The 22,526-nt window shown below is 34.2% G+C and overlaps 1 protein-coding gene across 4 annotated transcripts in view; it reads right to left on the bottom strand.

The window, feature by feature from the left end:
- Window positions 1-4,445: 4,445 nt before the first annotated feature.
- MGAT4D (MGAT4 family member D) overlaps window positions 4,446-22,526 on the bottom strand; it is a 56,685-nt gene continuing 38,604 nt past the window's right edge. For 3 of the 4 annotated variants that reach the window (XM_009207602.4, XM_017959063.3, XM_017959062.3), the window contains exons 8-12: window positions 21,689-21,803; window positions 18,131-18,261; window positions 12,960-13,067; window positions 11,515-11,668; window positions 4,446-4,604 (exon numbers count right to left, since the gene is read on the bottom strand). In XM_009207602.4, the coding sequence (XP_009205866.1) occupies window positions 11,654-11,668; window positions 12,960-13,067; window positions 18,131-18,261; window positions 21,689-21,803 (369 nt within the window). In that variant the 3' untranslated portion in view covers window positions 4,446-4,604; window positions 11,515-11,653. The remainder of the gene's footprint in view (window positions 4,605-11,514; window positions 11,669-12,959; window positions 13,068-18,130; window positions 18,262-21,688; window positions 21,804-22,526) is intronic. The other variant, XM_003899215.5, reaches the window with a different exon arrangement.

Raw genomic sequence — 22,526 nt, 5'->3', positions numbered from 1 at the left:
AATTTTGACTGACAAACACATGGCTCCTGCTTTCAAATAGCTAATAATGTAGTTAGGGAAATAGACAAATAACCAAATATCTATAATATATGAGAAATTATATAATAGTAGCATAGACAAAATGTTATGGGAGCATAAAGTATGTTGTTACTCATTCTTCCTAAATGAAGAAAACTTCGTCAAAGAAGTGCCATTAGAACTGTGTGACAAAGGCACAGGAAATGGACATTCTGGCTATCATGGTCACAGCACGAAGTATCCGGAGAATGGAAACTAGTCCATTGTAGTTAGACGTAGAGGGCATGAAAGTGAATGTCAGAAAATGATTCTGGAATAGTACATTGGGGCCAGTTTATTGAGGAGCTTGAATGTCAAGGCAGATAATTAAACTGTATTCTTCAGATAGAACCGTCAGATTATTTTAAACAGCAGAGTGACAGGATTAACCCTAAATTTCAGGAAAATATTTAGTTGCAATGTGACATATTGAGTGGCATGCAATTTGATGACTTTTGACATATATACCCCCAAGAAACACTACAAAAATAATGAACATATTAATCACCCCCAAATTTTCCTTGCCCCATCCCTAAGCAATCACAGATTTGTTTGCTGTCATTATTGATTAGATTGCCATTTGTAGAATTATATATAGATGAAACTATATAGATGTACTCTGTTTTGTCTGGCTTCTTTCAGTCAGCATAATGATTCTGAGATCCATGAATGTGTTTGTGTGCATCAATAGTTTGCTCCTTTTTATTGTTCGGTGGTATTCCACCATACAGATACGAAACTGTTTATACATCCATCTCTTAATAGACATTTGGATTGTTTTTAGTTTTTGGCTGTTATAAAGATGCTGATATGGCTGAAATGTGTGTCCCCTCCATATTTCATGTTGAGATGTGATTCCAGTGTTGGAGGTGGGGCCGAGTGGGAGGTGACTGGATCATGGTGGCAGATCCCTGACGAATGGTTTAGCACTATCTCCTTTGTGATAAGTGAGTTCTCAGTTAGTGCATGTGAGTTATGGTTATTTAAGAGTCTGGGACCTCCCCATTCTCACTCTCTTGCTCTTGCTCTCACCATGTGACATGCTGGCTCCCCTTCACCTTCTGCTATGATTGTGAACTTTCTGAGGCCCTCATCAGGAGCTGAGCAGATGTTGGTGCCATGTTTATACACCCTGCAGAACCATGAGTCAATTAAACCTATTTTATTTATAAATTACCCAGTCTCAGATATTCCTTTATAGTAATACAAAAAAGGCCTAATACAGAGTTATTTACGTCTCTTGAATAACTAGGAGTGGAATGGCTGGGATGTTTTGTAGATACATGGAATTGTATCTTTTTTTATTCCCACAAGCAGTGTATGAGAGTGTTTATTTCCACATGTTAAGAACCAATTCATTGCAATTTTCTTCACTTTTTTATAGGAAATAAGTTGAACTTTTTCAAAGGCTTTTTAAACATCTGTGGAGGTAACCATGTGATTTTTCTTCTTAGTCCTATTAGTATTGTGCACTCTAATAGTGGGTTTCCTAACAGAGTCCTAACAGGTTCTTGCATTCTTCGTATAAATATCAAGTCATGGTGTGGTGTTTTTTGTTTTTTTTTTTTTAAGTGTTGCTAGGGAATCTATTTCTAAATCGTATTTTGGATTTTTGCATCAGTTGTCATAAATGATGTTGCTCTCTACTTTTCTTTTTTTGTGCTACCATTACTATGATTAGGTACTGATGTTATATTTACATCATTAAAATAATTTGAGAATTTTCCTTATTTGCCATGCTCTGAAACAATTTAAAAATATTGGGACTATTTGGTCTTTAAAAGTTGGGTTGAATTTCCCTGTGCAGTCATCTGGATCTGGTGTCTCTTTGTGATCATTTGTTTTTTCTCGATAATTTTCTCTATTTCTTCTATGAAAATTGGTTAGTTTAAGTTTTCTGCCTCTTCTGGCATTAATTTTGGTAAACTGTTTTCTAAGAAATTATACATTTTATCTGGGCTTATAGAAAGAAGACTAATATCAGCACAACAAAAATCTGTCAGCTTATATAAATTTTCTCATAATTCATCACCTGAGCTACCACTAAAATGAACGCAGTGTCTAAAAACGTAAACCAAGGCTATTTTTTAAAAATGGAAACATAAAGAGATGTGTTCCCATGGGAATGCCTGCCCAGATTTATCTTGGTAAATTTGTTCACAATTGTCATAATCCTACCACAGGGTGAAAGTTCTATGCAAGAATACACAATTAACTCTGAGACATTTTTACACACCTATGTTAGTAGAGGGTATCTCTTTCTCCTCTACCCAAGAGTGGAGCCACATTGACTATTTCTATTAATTACTAATTATTAGTAGTAATATTTGTACATTGCTATTTACTCATATAGTCAATAACAAATAATACAGATGTTCTTGGCTTTTTTATCTCAATACTTGAGAGAAATTTTGGCAATAGAGATAATTTTACTTATATCTCTAATGTTTGCAGAGCTTCTATTTGCTTCAAAAGTTGTTTTATGAAAAAAGATTTCAGGAGAATCTGGTTTCTAAAACTTATCTATTATACATCATCATTTGTCTTCATGTAGGTTTGAAGAAGAGTGATTTTAATGAAGCAAAATCAGCATAAATGCTATAAAACAAATGCTCAAACCAACCAATGAAGCACTATTTGTTCTGCTCTACTCTATATTACGTGTCTGGGGTTCTCCAAATCTCCCCTTCCTCATGTATCTCAGACTAATGACCATGGGTGGTAAATGATATCCTCCAAACATCCACATTTGCAAACAGCAGGGGTGAGGATGGAAGTTAGGGGGCATCTCTTCTGGCTACATTAGAAATATTTTCTAGAAATACTTTGTGCTGACCACCCAAATACTCTTAATCATGAATAATTTCTTCAGGGACTGTGGTAATTGGTTTGGACTTTTAAGGCTGTCTTTAACTTTCTTCTCCCTTGTTTCTTCTAGCATCTTTCACTCTCACTGTATCTCAGTCAGGGTTCAAATGCCTCTGAGCACTGCAGCAGCATTCCCTTGGAATCATCTCAGCTTTCTCTTGACATTCAGCAGAATGTTGGAAAGGCTTTTTATATATTTATCCTAGCTTATGGTGCCAATCATTTAGGTATTTTGTTCTAGTCTTCAACAGGATAAGAAGTCCAAGTAAGCACCTTTTCAAGGAATGTTGCTCTTTTCAAGAAATACTATTCTGGGACTTTGTTTCAATTCTTCATATTATCTGGGACTATGCTCTGGCAGATTTAATTTCCAAAGTTCAAAATTTAAGTCAAATTTAAAATCTTTGTAACATACGTACAATATCTTATTTTCTTCTCAAAAGTGAGAATGAAATGGAGACACAGAAGTAGTTCATCTTTCCTATTCTCTTTATAAATTGGTATCTGATACAGTTCACACCAAGGCGAATGTGTGAGATCTTGGCACTCAAGAATAAGGCAACAATGTGAAATGAAGAATTTCACAATATTTGATTAAAGGATAACAAATATCGCTTATTATTGCTCAAAATAAATAATATCTTATAAAATAACATCAAGAAGAAAAATAGATTTTAATGGGCCCCTGTAAGAAACTGATGGATCAACCATGTATAAATTAGTAAGGAGTGAAAAGATTTCAACGACCAAATTAAAAAACCTGATATAAGAGAATCTTGCACTCAATAGATAGGAATATTTTTAAAAGATATTTTTAAAGCACAAAACCAACACTTTTAAAAACAAATGAACATAACATGTTTAAAAGGGAGTATACAGAAACTATACATTCTTTCCAAAGTCATGTGGAACATAAGGATTCACAACATTTCTCAAAATTCTATCACGTAGGTAAAGTTCTATAACCACTATGCAAGTAATTTAGAAATTAACAATAAAAGATGGAGAAACCAATATATTTGGGAAAAAAACTCCCAAATAATCTGTGTGTTAAGAAGGCAATAATGAGAGAAACTATGAAATCTTTAGAACTAAATGACTATCAAAATACATATGTATCAAGATGTTTGATAATCAGTTCAAATGGCACATAGGGATAAGTGTGTAGTTTTAAATGCATTTATTAAAAGATAAGAAGACATTGTGGCATTGTCAGATCCAGGCTTGTTTAAATTTGTGCTTTCTATTTCTTTATTTTCTTTATTTTCTTTGTGTCTTAACAAAACGGGTAACAGCATATACCAGTTCACCCAAAACTTCTCCGCGACAATAGCAAGCTTTCGAACTTTTAACTGTTTATTGAAATTATGTGATGGTCTCACTATTGGAGTCAATAAAGTATGGTTCTTAATTTAAAAAAAAATCTCCCCTGCCTTTAGTATTTTTAAATTAAATTGCGATAGGGTAAAAGCAATATAAATCAATGTTCTATTTTTTTCTTGACGTAAGAAGTCATTTAGTACTTTCAAGTCTACTAGTTTATTGATTGTTTACTTATCTGCTAGATAATTATGTATTTTTATTACTACAATTTCTGAAACATGCCATTAGAAATCAAGGTTATCTGAGGTTCCAGGTATTATGGAGTTTCTTCTTATGCTTCTTTATCTTCATATTTTCTGAAATAAAAATAAAAAATATAACATATAGAAATAATATATTAATTCATAAAGATGAAATTATTTTCACAATTTCTTAATCATATTATCTCCTTGTTGTATCCTCTTTGACACCACCCACCCGTTTACTATAGGGAAGATAACTTTATATTAGGAGAAGATAAGATTCTTAAGATATGTTAGACAATGCCAATTTTAATACTCTCATGCTGTTAAAATGATTGAAAACAGATTTCCATCTGTGGGATTCTAGGGAAATCTGTATAGTCAGACTATCATTGCAGCCAACAAAGCATTGTAGGTAATGTACAAATAGTTTAACTCATTTATTTGATTTTTATAACATAAAATAAAAATATAGAAAAGATTTAGGGTAATTTAAAGTGAAAACACAATAATCCTTTAATAATAATATATAAGAGAAAGCCAGAATTAAATATAAAATGAGGACTGAAGAAATTCTGGTTTTAATATAAGATTATATGGATACTACATATCATATGAAATGAGTTTTGAATTTCTTGTTACTAAAAGGGGAAAAAACCCCACACAAAACCAAATAAATCATGACAGTTTTTTGAGAAATATCTTTTCCTAGCATCAAATTCTAAAAGAGAATTGTTCCATGTATTTTCACACAAAAGAGAATCATAAAAATTTAAATAACAGTTTTGAAGAAAACGCAAAAATGTCATACAGTATTAACATATCATCCTTTAATAAAAGTCAAGGTCAGCCGGGCATGGTGGCTCACGCCTGTAATCCCAGCACTTTGGGAGGCCGAGGCGGGTGGATCACGAGGTCAGGAGATCGAGATCACCCTGGCTAACATGGTGTTACCCTGTCTCTACTGAAAATACAAAAAAAATTAGCCAGGTGGGGTGGCGGACGCCTGTAGTCCCAGCTACTCGGGAGGCTAAGACAGGAGAACGGCGTGAACCCGGGAGACGGAGCTTGCAATGAGGCGAGATCACAGCACTACACTCCAGCCTGGGCAACTGAGCAAGGCTCCATCTCAAAAAAATAAAGAAATAAAAATAAAATAAAAATAAAAGTCAAGGGCATGACCTTAAGTAGTAATTCAGTTAAAACATTTTTTTTTAAAACTTTTATTTTAGGCTCAGGGGTACATGTGTAGGTTTGTTATATAGGTAAATTTTTGTCACGGGGGTTTGGTGTACAGCTTATTTTGCTACCCAGGTACTAACCATAGTACCTGATAGTTATTTTTCCTGATCCTTTCCTTCTTCCTACCATCCTCCCTCAAGTAAGCCCCAGTATCTGTTGTTCACCTCTCTGTGTCCATGTGATTCTCATAATTTAGCTCCTATTTATAGGTGAGAACATGCAGTATTTGGATTTCTCTTTCTGTGTCAGTTTACTAACAATAATGGCCTCTAGTGGCATCCATGTGCCTGCAAAGGACATGATCTCATTCTTTTTTATGGCTATGCGGTATTTTGTGGTGCATGTGTACCACATTTTCCTTACCCACTCTATCGCTGATGGGCATTTAGGTTGATTCTGTGTCTTTGCTATTGTGAATAGAGGAACATATGTGCGCATGTGTGTTTATGGTAGAACAATTTGTATTCCTTTGGGTATATACCCAGTAATGGGATTGTTGGGTCAAATGATAGTTCTGTTTTTAGTTCTTTGAGGAATTGCCACCCTGCTTTCCATGATGGTTGAACTAATTTACACTCTGCACTGTGTAAGTGTTCTCTTTTCTCTGCAACCTCAACAGCATCTTTGACTTTTTGCCTTTTTTTTTTTTTTTTTAATTGATATGGAGTTCTGCTTGCCTAGGCTGGAGTACAATTGTGCAATCTTGGCCCACTGCAACCTCTGCCTCCCAGGTTCAAGCAATTCCCCTGCCTTGGCCTCCAGAGTAGCTGGAATTACAGGCACCTGCCACCACACCCAGCTAATGTTTGTAGTTTTTTTAGTAGAGACGGGGTTTCACCATGTTGGTCAGGGTGGTCTTGAACTCCTGACCTCAGGTGATTCGCCCACCTCGGCCTCCCAAAGTGCTGGGATTACAGGCATAAGCCACCGTGCCCAACCCTATTTTTTAACTTTTTAAAGATAGCCATTCTGACTGGTGTGAGATGGTATCTCACTGTGGTTTGGGTTTGGTTTGCATTTCTGTAATACTTAGTGATACTGAGCATTTTTTTTCATATGCTTCTTGGCTGCATGTATGTCTTCTTCTAAAAATCATCTGTTTGTGTTTTTTTGTTGTTTGTTTTTTGTTTGTAACTTTGAGTTCTTTACAGATCCTGGATATTAGACCTTTATCAAATACATAGTTTTTAAAAATATTTTCTCCCATTCTGTAGGTTGTCTGTTTACTCTGTTGATAGTTTGTTTTGCTATATAGAAGCTCTTTAGTTTAATTAGATCTGATTTGTCAATTTTTGTTTTTATTGCAATTCTTTTTGGAATCTTCATCATAAGATCTTTATCAGTTCCTGTGTCCAGAATGGTATTTCCTAGATTATCTTTCAGGGTTTTTATAGTTTCAGGTTTTACATTTAAGGCTTTAATCCAACTTGAGTTGATTTTTATATATGGTGTAAGGAAGGGGTCCAGTTTCAATCTTCTGCGTGGGCCAGTCAGTTATCCCAGCACCATTTATTGAATAGGAAGTCTTTTCCCCCATTGCTTGCTTTTGTCAGCTTTGTTAAAGATCAGATGATGTAGATGTGTGGCATTATTTCTGGGCTCTCTATTTTGTTTAATTGGTTTATGTGTCTGTTTTTGTTCCAGTACCACTGAAAGCCTATCATGTGGTTTTTGTCTTTAGTTTTGTTTATGTGACAAATCACATTTATTGATTTACGTGTATTGAACCAATCTTGCATACCAGGGATAAAGCTTACTTGATTGTGGTGAGTTAGCTTTTCGATGTGCTGCTGGATTTGGTTTGCTGGGTGTTTGTTGAGGATTTTTGCGTTGATGTTCATTGAGGATATGGGCCTGAAGTTTTTTTTGTTGTTGTTTTGTCTCTGCCAGGTTTTAGTATCAGGATGATGCTAGCCTCACAGAATGACTTAGGGAGGAGTCCCTACTTTTCAATTTTTTGGAATAGTTTCTGTCGGAATGGTACCAGGTCTTCTTTGCACACCTAATAGAATTTGGCTGTGAATCTGTATGGGCTTTTTTGGTTCAGTGGGCTATTTATTACTGATTCAGTTTTGGAGTTTGTTATTGGTCTATTCAGGGATTCACTTTCTTCCTGGTTCAGTCTTGGGAGGGTGTATGTGTCCAGGAATTCATCCACTTCTAGATTTTCTAGTTTGTGTGCATAGAGGTGTTCATAGTAGTCTCTTATGATTATTTGTATTTCTGTAGAGTCAGTGGTAATGTCTCCTCTGTCATTTCTAATTGTGTTTATTTGAATCTTTTCTCTTTTCTTCATTATTACAATTAAGCTAGTGGTCCATATGTCTTATTAATTTCTTCAAAGAACCAACTCCTGGACTCACTGATCTTTTGAATGGTTTTTCATGTCTCAGTCTCCTTCAGTTCAGCTCTGATTTTGGTTACTTCTTGTATTCTGCTAGCTTTGGAGTTGGTTTGCTCTGACTTGTCTAGGTTTTTTTTTGTTGTTTTTTTTTGTTTGTTTGTTTTTTTAAGCTGTGATGTTAGATTGTTAATTTGAGATCTTTCTAGCTTTTTGATGTGGGTATATAGTGTTGTAAATTTCCCTCTTAACACTGCCTTAGCTGTGTCCCAGAAATTCTGGAATGTTTACCTTTGTCCTCATTAGTTTCAAAGAACTACTTAATTTCTGCTTCCATTATTTACCCAAAAGTCATTCAGAAGTAGGTTAATTTCCATGTAATTGTTTGGTTTTGAGCAATTTTCTTAGTTTTCATTTCTATTTTTATTGTACTTGGTCTGAGAGCATGGTTGGTATGATTTTGAGGTTTTGTTTTGCATTTGCTGAGGATTGTTTTATGTCCAATTTTGTGGTCAATTTTAGAGTATGTGCCATGTGGTTATGAGAAGAATGTATATCCTGTTGTTTTGGGGCAGAGAGTTCTGTAGGTGTATGTTAGGTTCATTTGGTCGAGTGTTGAGTTTAGGTCCTAAATATCTTTTGTTAATTTTCTGCCGTGATGATCTGTGTAATACTGTCAGTGGGGTATTAAAGTCTCCCACTATTATGTGTGGCAGTCTATGTCTCTTTGTAGGTCTCTGAGAGCTTGCTTTATGAATCTGGGTGCTCCTGAGTTGGGTGCATATATATTTAGGATAGTTAGCTCTTCTTGTTGAATTGAACCCCTTACCATTATGTAATCCCTTCTTTGTCTTCTTTGATGTTGTTTTAAAGTCTGTTTGGTCTCAAATTACGATTGCAATCCCTGCCTTTTTTCTGATTTCCATTTGTTGGTAGATTTTTCTCCATCCCTTTATTTTGAGCTTTTAAGAGTCACTGCATGTGAGATGGATTTCTTGAAGACAGCATACCAATCTCTTGAAGACTTGCTTTTTTATCCAGCTTGCCACTCTGTCTTTTAAGTGAGGCATTTAGCCTATTTACATTCAAGATTAGTATTAATATGTGTGCATTTGAGCTTGTCATTGTGTTGTTAGCTGCTTATTACACAAACCTGTTTGTGTGGTTGCTTTATAATGTCACTGGTCTGTGTACTTAAATGTGTTTTTGCATTGGCCAGTAACAGTCCTTCCTTTCCATATTTAGTGCTCCTTTCAGGAGCTTTTGTAAGGCAGGTCTGGTGGTAATGAATTCTCTCGGCATTTGCTTGTCTGAAAAGGATCTTATTTCTCCTTTGCTTAGGAAGCTTAGTTTGGCTGGATATGAAATTCTTGGTTGAAGATTTTTTTCTTTTAGAATGCTGAATATAGGCCTCCAATCTCTTCTGGCTTGCAGGGTTTCAACTGAGAGGTCTACTGCTAGCCTAATGGGGTTCCCTTTACAGGTTATCTGCCCTTTCTCTCTGGCTGCCTTTAACATTCTTTCTTTCATTTTGACCTCTGTAAATCAGATAATTATGTGTCTTGCAGATGATCTTCTAGTATCTTGCAGGGATTCTCTGCATTTCCTGAATTTGAATGTTGTCCTCTCTAGCAAGGGTGGAGAAGCTTTCATTGGCAATATTCTGAAATAAATTTTCCAAGTTGTCAGCTTTCAAACCCTGTCTTATTCAGTGATGCTAGTGATTCATAGATTTGGCCTGTTTCCGTAATCTCATATTTCTGGGAGATTTGTTTATTCTTTTTCACTCTTTTTGTTTATTTTGACTATCTTATTTCAGGAAGGCAGGCTTCAAGCTCTGAGATTCTTTCCTCAACTTGGTCTATTCTACTGTTAATACTTGCAAGTGCATTAGGATATTCTTGTAGAGTGTTTTTCAGCTCTATCAGGTCAGATTATTTGTTATACTGGCTATTTTATCTGTCAGTTCCTGTATTGTTATATTTTGATTCTTAGATTCATTGGATCAAGTATCTGCCAGTTCCTGTATTGTTATATTTTGATTCTTAGATTCATTGGATCAAGTATCTGTCAGTTCCTGTATTGTTATATTTTGATTCTTAGATTCATTGGATCAAGTATTAACGTTCTCCTGAATCTTGAAGATCTTAATTTCTATCCATATCCTGAATTTTATTTCTGTCATTTCAGCCATCTCAGCCTGATTAAGAGCCTTTGTTAGAGAACCAGTGTGGTCATTTGCAGGACAGAAGACACTCTGATCATTTGAGTTGCTGGAGTTCTTGTGCTGATCCTTTCTTCTCTGTGTGTGGTATTCTTTTCAGTTAAAGCATTTTTATGGGCAGTATCCTTCTACTCCCTGTCCCTTCATCACCTCCAACTAGGCTTGTCAGATTTAGCAACAACTACTACAACAACAAAACAAATGAGACATACATGAAAAAAAAATCGTTATTTAACTGAAATTCAAAGTCAGTTGGGTGTCCTGTATTTTATCTGGCAACCTTAATTGCAGTACATTTAAACAATTGGCCCTATGCCCAGTGCACTGTAATAAATGGAAAATGACTTTTTGAATACAATGGAGAAGTAGAAAATTATAGAATACACAATATTAGCTTATCAACTAAGAAAAATCTTTCTTTTAAGTATTTTATTTGAATTTTCAGAAAGTATGGTTTTGTTAACCAATGTGGAAATATGTTAGTTGTTTCCAAAAGAAATTTTTATGTTTATCATAGACCTAGAATATGAAATGATAAACAGCATTTAAACTGACAATCTAGGCAAATTTCAAAAAATTTAAAAACTAAGAAAATTCATCACTAAAAGGGCATATTTTTGTTTTATTAAATTATTATTTTTTGAACTATAAGCTGGATGACTAGAGATAAATAAAATTATTTTTCTGCTTAATAAAACTGTAGAAAATTTATCTTACAATTTAAAAAGTTTAATCATGGCTGGGCACGGTGGCTCACTCCTGTAATCCCAGCACTTTGGAAGGCCGAGGCAGGCGGATCACAAGGTAAGAGACCATCCTGGCTAACATGGTGAAACCCCATCTCTACTAAAAATACCAAAAAATTAGCTGGGCGTGGTGGCGGGCACCTGTAGTCCCAGCTACTCTGGAGGCTGAGGCAGGAGAATGGTGTGAACCTGGGAGGCGCAGCTTGCAGTGAGCCGAGATCGCGCCACTGCACTCCAGCCTGGGCGACAGAGCGAGACTACTTCTCAAAAAAACAAGTTTTATCATAAGGGTAAAACAAAATTTAACTGGTTAAAGAACAAATTTTATCTAAAAGTTTTTAAAAAAGACTTAAAGAAATGAATATTAAGGGAAACACAGTAATAAAAGTTGAACATTCATAGAATGTAATTTAAAATAAAATTAATAAATATCTGATGTCTATATATTTATATCAATTTTCTTATACTTACCACTTTATTGAAGGATTAGTATTTTAAAATATGATGTAGTCTCTTAAGAAATTTGAGAAATAGTCTAATCCTTATTATGCCATTATTTCCAAAGAATGATTTTGATACTTTTTAAAGAAGCTTTAGAAGCATGAAACTCCTAATAATAAACATCCTGTTAAAAATTTTAAAAATAATTTGAATATAAACACATTTGACATATTTTTAAATTGTTATTGACTTCTATTTTGTGTGGTATCAAGTATAAAAAAGGAAAAAAAGCCAGCATTATAACATCAAAATATGAATGTTTGTGTCTACATTTCCTTAATATGCCATGAATTTACAAAAGTGAGGTTAAAATATCATATCTGGCCAAAAAGTATAATGAAAGAATCGCATTATAATAGCGTCGAAAAAGAGAATGGTATAGACCAATTTATTTCTGCATCATATCTACAGCTATGTATTCTGATGGTGTGATTTTTTGCACAAAGATTCACAACAGTTACGTTTTCATTATTCCAGGCACATATTTGTCTTGTTTGGCACATTTTCTTTGTTGGATTCCACCTTGCTTGATAGCCAACAGCTAACATTTACTGACTTCACATTATGTTCTAGGCATGGTTCCAAATCATGCATTACAATACACAAAGCAGAAAAAGCAGAAAGAGGGTGAGTCATAAATGATGGGAAGATGTATATGTCTATTTCTCATTCAGTTGTCAGAGGATTAAAGCAAGCATTTCTTTCATAGTGTAAAGACACTAAAGGTAGAGGTGTCGAGGGTGGAAGAAATCTTAAGGATCATTTAAACTCTTTAAAGCTTTTATAGATGAAGAAAGCTCAGAGGAGTGTTAGAACTTGCCCAGTATCATATATGTACTCCCTAGTTCACCAGGACTGAAAACTAGGTGCTTTGACCTTGAAATCTTTGTTTCTTCTACTACACTAGGGGGCTGAGTCAATTATCAATAATATTGTATCTGAAAATGATGCAAAATTTTAAGAATGACTAAAAACCAAGCAATGCTAAATTTTTCTGCATCTGGTAAAACAAACAGAGATCTGAAATAAAAATTCTGATACATTTAAATTAAATAGTAGAAGGATTTTATTTTTGAAATATTATAGTATAATTTTGAATTTTAGACTAAAATAGTGAATTTTATTATAATTTTCAAAACACTTTTTTAGTCTTCTTTGAATTGCACGACTGGGAACAGTAAGGCAAAATAGTTTATGTAGGCTGAATTCTTCTTACCATGATAGATAACTTGGGGCTTTAAAAGATGATTGCTTAATTTACAAATGTTCTTCACAACATACAGTTCTACCATAAGATGAATTCTGCTTAAGCAACCATATTTTATAGTCTCTTATGTCACCACTCTTTTTCTAAATCGTATTTTATACGTTTATAAAATATCGTATGTTACTAAAGTTACATTTCAAAATCTTACTTTTTCATATCGTTCTTTTCCAGGGAATGATGAATGTATACCCACATGCTGGAAAAGAGAAGGTTTATACCGAATACGTATTTGCTTCTTTCTTTTTATACAGTTTCCCTGTGGAAAAAGAGAAACAACAATCTTCTGTAAAAACCCAGATACTGCTTTGTATTGCGTTTACTGATAGTAGAATTTTTATATATTAGTTTTTGCTAGAGTTCTATTTTCATATTTAAAAATATAAACAAAATATTTAATTCTTAGCTTTTTCTTCATAAGAATAGAGCAAAGGAGTTGGGGTAAAAAAGATTTTTGTTACAACGTGTATTTGCATGAACTCTGTCTTAGAAAACCAGCTTAGTGTTGTACCAACTATATTTCCTCTCTTTCTTTTAATTATAATAACTCAAATAAAATGCTTGGTATTTTTCTATCTATATCTGTCAGACTACAGTATTCTTTCACTTCCCATATTCATTGACTAATTTCTGTATTGAATTATATCACCTCAATTTCTTCTTAGAGAGTAAAAATGTGATATTAAAACAAAGAACCAATTTATAGTCAATGAAGAATAATCTGGATAATTTTCTCAAAAATGAAAATAAGAAGGATGACCTATAGAACCACTCCTATTAAAAACAAACATTTGAAGCCTGGGCACAGTGGCTCATGCCTGTAATCCCAGCACTTTGGGAGGCTGAGGTGGGAGGATTGCTCAGGAGTTTGAGACCAGCTTGGGCAATATAGTGAGACTCCATTTTTAAAAAACAAAAACAAAACAAACAATAAAAACCCCACAAACATTTGGAATAATTATGATCACTGAGAATTATTTTATAGGTTTTTATACATAGAAGATTCAGAAAAATAAATCTAAAATTTATATATATAGTGATTTTTTACATAACAGGTTTATTTAGATGCATTTCTACCCAGTACTAACACATAGGAAATATTAACAGTTTCTCTTTTAACTGTAAAGTAATTTAATGGTTTAGAGTTAATTTAATTTGAAATTAAATTAGCATCAGATAAAATTGGTTGAGGAGTTACAGTTTAGCATATAAAATAATGGCTTGGTAAATACACCCTCAAAACAAACTGTTGATAAAGCTGAGCTTATTTCATATTGCTGTAAGGACAATCATTACTTTTATGGAGTCTGGATAGTGTCTGTTCAAATCTTTTGCCCTTTTTAAAATTGAGTTGTTTGTTTTGAGAGTTCTATACATATACTGAATACATGTCCTTTGTTGGATATGAAATTTACAAATATTTTCTCCTAGTCTGTGGTGTCTTATCATCCTCTTAACGGTACCTTTTTGCAGCACAAAAATTTTTAATTTTGATGAGGTCCAATTTATCAATTTTTAAAAATGCTTTCAGTGTCATTTAAAAAAAATTTCACCCAGCCCTAGGTCCTGAACATTTTTTCTATATTTTCTTCCAAGAGTTTTAGTGTTTAGATAGATGATTTTTTGTATTTAGATAGATGATTTATTTTGAAATAATGTTTGTATAAAGTGTGAGGTTTAGGTTGCAGTCTGGTTGAGAGATAGGGCACCAATTGATCCAGTAAACATTTGTGATAAGATTATTCTTTCTCCATTGAATTGCATACACTTCTTTGTAAAATATCAGTTGGTTATATTTTGTGGGCCTATTTCCGGACTCTATTCTGCTCCATGGACCTTTATGTTTCTCGTTTTGCCAATAAAGGTGGCTTGTCTTGAATACTGTAGCTTTATCGTAAGCTTTCAGATTGAATAATGTGATTTTCCCAACTTTATTCTGCTTTTTCAAAATTATTTTAGTTGATTTATTTCCTTTGTCTTCTCTTAAAAATTCTAGAGTCAGTTTTGGTAGAATACCTACCAAAAAATTTCTGCTGGGATTTTGATTAGAATTGTATTAAATCCATAGACCAATTTGGGGAACATTCATACCTTTACTAGGTTGAGCTTCCCAATCTATGATCATGGTATGTCTCTCTATCCCTTTCATTAGCATTTTAAGGTGTCCAGCATATAGACAATGTACATATTTTGTTAAATGTATACACATACAGATACATAAATATTTTATATATAATGTTTTTAAATATTGTAAGTAATTTTGAAATGTTGGTGAGACCATTTTTCTCTTTGTCTCCACCCAAAATTTCATGTCAAATTGTAATTCTTATGTTTCAGGGGAGGGAGTTGGTGGGAGGTGATTGGATCATGTGGGTAAATTTCCCCCATGCTGTTCCCATGTTGGTGAGTGAGTTCTCATGAGATCTAATGGTTTTGTGTGTGGCAATTACCCCCTGGCTTTCTCTCGCCTGCTGCTATATAAGACGTCCCTTGTCTCCCTTCACCTTCTGTCATGATTGTAAGTTTTCTAAGGCCTCCCTAGTCATGTAGAACTGTGAGTCAATTAAGCCTCTTTTCATTATAAATGACCCAGTCTCAGGTAGTTCTTTATAGCAGTGTGAAAATGGACTAATACATTTGGTTTTCAACGTTTCATTGCTATTTTGAGGAAAAATGATGGATTTTTGTGTGTATAGACCTTGTATCTTGCAACTTTGCTCAAAGTCATTTATCAGTTCTAGGGTGTGTGTGTGTGTGTGTGTGTGTGTGTGTGTGTATTCTTTGTGATTTGCTGCATAGACAATCATGGCATTTGCTTTTCAATTCATGTGCCTTTATTTTTCCCTTTATTGCACTACTTTGAACTTCCAGTAAAAGGTTGAATAGGAGTGGTGAGGATGGATATGGTTACTTTTTTCTTAATCTTAGAGAGAAAGCATCCAGTTTTCAACAATTAAACATGAAGTTGGCTATGGGATTTCCCTAGATGCTCTTTAACATGTCAGAGAAGTTTCTTTCTATTCCTAATTGGCTGGGAGTTTTTATCATGTATGAATTTTGAATTTCATCAAATGATTTTTCTGCATCAGTTGATATTATCATGTGGCTTTTCTTCTTTAGAATCTTAAATTGATGGGTTACACTGTATGATTTTTAAACATTAAACCAGTTTTGTGTTCATAGGATAAATACCAATTAGTATGGTGTATTTTTCTTTTTACATATGGCTAGATTCAATTCACTGTTACTTGGAAGATTTTTCTGTCTATATATTTGGGGGATATTTGGTCTTGGTTTCCTTTTTCGCTCTGTTTTTGTCTGGTTTTCATGTCATGATAATGCCGGCCTCATGAAAAGAATTGGGATGTACCTTTTCCTCTTCTATTTTGGAGAAGATATTATATACAATTGTTATTATTTCATCTCCATTTAGTAGAATACACCTTTAAACCCTTTGGATGTAGAAATTTCCTTTTGAGGATTTAAAATAATAATTTAATTTCTTTAGTAGATATAGGACTACTCAGGTTACCAGTTTCAGTTTGGATGAGTTTTGGTAATTTACAATTTTTGATGGATTTCATTTTCAAGTTGCTCTTTGAATATGCAAGGAAGTGCCTGCAGTATTCCCTTATTATCCTTTTGGTATCTGTGGAGTATGTTGTGGAACTCCCACTTTCTTTCTAATGTTGATAAGCTGTATTTTTTTGTCACTCTTATTAGAAACTTAGCAGTTTTATTGCTCTTTTTAAAAAAATTACCTTTGGGTTTTATTGGTTTTCTCTGTTATTTTTATGCTTTTAATTTTCTGTTTTCTTTTATTATTATTATTTTCTTCCCTCTCTTCCTTTACCTTTTGTTTTGCCCTTCTTTTTCTAGTTTGTTAATGTAGAAGTTGAGATTATGAATGTGAGATCTTTCTTCTCTTCTGAGATATAGATTTAAGTCTATAAGCTTTCTCTCTAAGCAGTGCTTTAGCTGCATTCCAGAAATGTTGAAACATTGTATTTTCATTCATTTCAAAGAGTTGTCTAATTTCCTTTAAAACTTCTTCCTTCATCTAGGGCTTATTGAGAAGTGTGTTGTTTAATTATCAAGTGCTTGAGATTTTTCAGTTATCTTTATGTTGCTGATTTCTAATTTGATTCCATTGTGGTACAAGAACATACATTTAAAAATTCAATTTAAATTTGTTAAGCTTTGTTTTATGATTCAAGATGTGGCTATTTTGGTGAATGTTGTATCTGTTTTTTTTAGAGAATGTATTTCTTACTGTTATTGGATGTAGTGGTTTTTAACTGCCAATTAAATCCAGTTGACAGATGGTGATGTTCAGTTCTTTTATCTCCTTGCTGGTTTTCTGACTATCAGTTCTGCTGATTACTGAGAGAGAGAAGAGTTGAAATCTCCAACTGTAATTGTAGATCAATGTATTTTTTCTTTTAGTTCTGTCAGTTTTTGCTTCATGTATTTCAAGACTCTGTTGTCTTCTTGGTAAATTAACCCTTTTATTATATATAATATCTTTCTTGATACCTAGACTGTTTTTTTTTCTTTGCTTTTAAGTTTATTCTGATATTAATATAGCTACTATAAGCTGGGCATTGTGGCTCACCCCTGTAATCCCAGCACTTTTGGAGGACAAGGTGTGATGGTTTGAGCCTAGGAGCTTGAGACCAGCCTGGGCAACATGGCGAAAGCCTGTCTCTGTATAAAATACAAAAATTAGCTGGGCATGGTGGCATGCACCTATAGTCCCAGTTACTGAGGAGGCTGAGGTGGGAGGATCACCTGAGCCCAGGGAGGTTGAGGTTGCAGTGAGCTGTGATTGTGCCACTGCAATCCAGCCTGGGCTACAGAATGAGTCTCAATAAATAACTAAATAGCTACTACTGCAATTCTCCTTTGATTTGTGTTTGTATGGTGTATATTTTTTTCATCCACAGTTTTAACCTATCTATAATATTTGAACTGAATATTGACTTTAGTGGTGGCATCATTTAAAAAATCGACTCTGACAAACTCTTAATAGTGTACTTTAATCATTTATATTAATGTAAGTATTGGCATGTTTGAATTTATGTCTACCATTTTTTTCTGTTTGTTCACTCTGTTTTTGATCCTCTGTTTCAACTTTTCACTACATTTTAGGGGTCTCTCATTACTTCATTTAACAGGTAGAAAGATCAAAATTGGGGATATTAGAAATTTAAAAAATTGATGTATTTATCAGATTTGGTTTGGTAAACACATTTTAGGTAATTACATTAGATAATATTTTTCCTAAAATATTTTTTATTCGTAAAGTAAATGAATACTCACAAGATCTTCTCCTGTGTCACACACCTTTACCTGAAAAATGTCATTCAGGAGCCAGTCTATGGGTTTCTCTTTGTAGAACATTAAAAAAAACCGTACAAAGTGAGTTAAGTCCTCAGATCTAAACAGCTTTCCTATGGGAAAAAATATAATTAGATGCAAATAATTCATATATAGTTGTTCATTCCTTTAACATGGGAAAAAAGCAAAAGTTATTAAAATTTAAATATGTCCCATTCCTTAGCACTAAAGATTAAAGCACTACTGAAGTTGGACAATGATAAAATTGAACACTATATCTGCTTAAGTATCAAGAATTACCACATCTGAAGGAGAATATAAGCAGGTTTAGAATAGTCAATACTCTCAGGAAATCAATTGTGATAACTAATGCGAATCGATTGCCTAAATCAAGTGAAAGATAAGTGAATAGAATGAAACATATAGGCGCTGTAATCTTTTACTTAATTTTGTACAAACTGTATTTTTTACCTGATTTTTGTAGCACTTTATTAATCTACCACATTTTTCATTTTTACTACTTAATTTTATTAAAGTACTCTCTTATTTCAATATTTGAGAATTATTTTAACAGGATGCTTTTTTCTTTATATATATATATTTATATAAATATATATATATATATATATATATATTTTTTGAGACGGAGTCTCGCTCTGTCCCCCAGGCTGGGGTGTAGTGGCCAGATCTCAGCTCACTGCAAGCTCCGCCTCCCGAGTTTACGCCATTCTCCTGCCTCAGCCTCCCAAGTAGCTGGGACTACAGGCGCCCGCCACCTCGCCCGGCTAGTTTTTTGTATTTTTTTTAGTAGAGACGGGGTTTCACCATGTTAGCCAGGATGGTCTCGATCTCCTGACCTCGTGATCTGCCCGTCTCGGCCTCCCAAAGTGCTGGGATTACAGGCTGGAGCCACCGCGCCTGGCCTATATTTGTTATTCTTAAAGATTTACTATATTTTAAAATATTATTCCATTAGGTCTAATAATTTTTTTCTAATATGCTGCATCTTTAATTTTAAAATGAAGTTGAAGGGATAAGATTCAGGTACATATTCACTTCAAAGTAAATAATGTAAAATACATCTAATGATTTGATAAATATGAAAGTAGGATGTAAGCATGCTTCATTCTTCACTAGGACTTGAGTTTATACGGGTCACTTACTAAAATGTATAATTGTATTTTAATGTTTTGCACCCATTTGTATAGTGACCAAAGCAAGTGATTTAATGATGTATAAAATAGCTGATTCAATTCCTAACCTGCTGTCACCATGCTGTAAAATTCTAGTTGGCAAGCTCATATTTTTAGCAAATAATGAATAACCGAATTATCATAACTAAAAGCAAAACTTTTGTAAGTTTAAGCTTGAATAAGATTTGGCATCCTGTAAATAGTGCACCTTGTTCAATGTGCTCTTGTGATCAGAATGTAAGTATTCTCTGTGTGTCTCCTACTTGACTTCGCTGAGAAAGTAAACTTTTTTGAGAATTTTAAGTTCTCAGACTAATCCATCAGCAAGATTATTTTGTCTCCATGCTTTTCATTGGGTATTATTGTTAACAAAAATTTTCCTTCTTATTTTAAAAAAGGCTGAGGAAAAACCTTTGGGCCCTTAAAATTTTACAGAAAACATGAAACACAAAAGTCATCGAGTGAGTATATGAAAAACAGATGGACCTTACCAGCAATCCCAGAAATGCTTTATACTGAGAATGGCAAATATATGCATATAATAATAGATAAAACCAAGTGTTGTCAAGCATATGGGGAAGCACGAACTTTTATGCACTGCTTATGAAAGCATAAACCGCCGGGCGCGGTGGCTCCCAGCACTTTGGGAGGCCGAGGTGGGCGGATCACAAGGTCAGGAGATTGAGACCACGGTGAAACCCCCTCTCTACTAAAAATACAAAAAAAAAAAAAATAGCCGGGCGCGGTGGTGGGCGCCTGTAGTCCCAGCTACTCAGAAGGCTGAGGCAGGAGAATGGCCTGAACCCGGGAGGCAGAGCTTGCAGTGAGCCAAGATCGCGCCACTGCACTTCAGCCTGGGCAACAGAGCGAGACTCCGTCTCAAAAAAAAAAAAAAAAAAAAAAGAAAGCATAAACCATATAACCAATCTGTAAAGCAATCGGCAGTACTTAGAGCTATGTGAATCCTCAGCAGTCCACTCCAGGGGACATATACGTCACTTCATTTTTTCATAGTAGCAGAACATTGGAAGCAATTAAAGTCTGCCACTCAGGAAATAGATAAACCAAATGTGAGTGATAAGTGATAAGTCACTTCTTTCAAAGTTTTTTGGTGAGTGGTCACTGTGCATCCAGTATTCAGTCCACTTGTAGACAGCAAAACGTGTGGTTGTCTTGCCTTGCCTTCCGGTGATAAATCCACATGACATTTAACAAAAGTAGGTCATCAAAAGAAGGGACTGGATGACAGATGAAAGCACAGAAAGTGAACGCTGGAAGTGAATTTGGATGTGACTATAAGACAGCTGATCGTGGGATTGTTGACGTAAAGAAATTAAAAGCAAGTTACAGTTTTATATGCATGACCTCTATGTGCAAAACAGGTAGTCCTCACTGCACAATTCTGAATGCAGAAATTTCAGTGGCCATCATTATGCAGCACTTATGCAACGGTAAAAAACCAATAAACTACATGAACATAAAAAAACATGCTGATAGTTTAGAAATCAAGTTTTGAGGACAAAAATGTAAGGAATAGGAATATACAAATATGAAAAGCATCAAATATTTTACATGGATATTGTGTATTTATAAGTGTATTTTGAACATATTAGAGTGAACAATATATTGAAGAATGGCAGGAAGTGGGTGTAGGGATTGGGAATAAAAGAAAAGAATAAATAAGGAAGAGTTCCTGCATGAATCAATAATGTCATGCACCATAAAATGAGGAGTATGGTAATTTAACTTGGGGCCTTGAAGTTCAAAGGAAAGAAAAAAGCATGGAAGTGAAGAAAGAAAAATTGAAGAATTTAAAAGGAAAATCTATGGAAGAATAGTAAAAAACAAAAAAAATCTCATTATGGGCACAGCATTTGGAAATTTTCTGCGGTGGATATAATTCCTCTTATGTTTTTACATTTTTTAAGACCGTCAGCTTTAGCATACTGGAAATTGCAGCAACTGAGTTAAAATCCCTTTCTCTAAAATTTTAATTATCTGAGTTTCAGTATTTTTATAAAGCAGAGAAAAGTGCGTCTTAGCCACTGAGCTAACATGTGTGCCAGACTCACAGCAAGCACTTAATAAATGGTAACTCTTTTATGCTTCTATAACGTAAGTGTCTAAATGTCAATTTTATCTCTCTAGAAAAAAGTTTGACTTAAGAAAACACATTATCTGGAATTCAGGTACTTGTATCTGATTATACTGTTAAGATATTCATGTCTTTATAAAAATCATGCCATTCTTTTTCCTTTAGTAATAAACAAACTGAAAAACTCTTTTAAATGTTTTAAATTATTGTGTGCTAAAAAACTTGATCCAACAAAGTAGATCTATTGCTTACCTATGAATCCAAGCATTGAAAACTCAATAAAAAACCAATTATTTGAACTGATGTTACCTACAAAATCTGTTATTTTTGTAAAGTACATCTCTTTAGCTATGATATCATCTTCTAGCTGAAAAAAAAAACCCCAAAAGACATTAGTACCTTCGACGCTTTCATTGAGTAAGCTACATTAACTTGAAAATAAAAAATACAATAGAATATACTGAAGAAAATGTTTTTTATAAAATAATAATTTTATTTCAGTTTCAGTTAATTGAAGGTATTTACAGTTAGTTGATCTCCTTTTTTTTTTTTTTTTTTTGACAGGGTCTCACTCCATTACCCAGGCTGGAGTGCACTGGCATGACTGCAGGCACGTGCCGCCTGCCTAATATTTATATTATTTGTAGAGATAGGGATTTACCATGTTGCCCAAGCTGGTTTCGAATTCCTGGGCTCGAGTAATCCTCCTGCCTTGGCCTCCCAACTCCTGGGCTCAAGTGAGCCTCCTGCCTTGGCCTCCTAAAGTGCCGAGATTACAGGTATGAGACACCGTACCCTGCTCCATGTTTGATTCTGAGATTAACCAGACAAGAAATTATCTGTTTCTTTCCTAAATACTAAACATTCCATCTAAATCCCTCTTTGAAAGAGTCTCTTTATCTAAATCCACTTTCATCCTCACAAATACTTCAGTTTCTAGTTTAGAACTGTCTTAGTCCATTTGAGCTGTTATAACAAGATACCATACGATGGGTAGTTTATAAACAACAAACAGTCCTGGAGCCTGGGAAGGCCAAGAACAAGGTGCTAGCAGGCTTATGTCTGCTGAGGGCCCATTCCTCATACATGA

This window comes from Papio anubis, chromosome 3, assembly GCF_008728515.1.
Source record: "Papio anubis isolate 15944 chromosome 3, Panubis1.0, whole genome shotgun sequence".
Classification (NCBI taxonomy): domain Eukaryota; kingdom Metazoa; phylum Chordata; class Mammalia; order Primates; family Cercopithecidae; genus Papio; species Papio anubis.
This window is presented reverse-complemented; position numbering and strand designations above follow the sequence as displayed.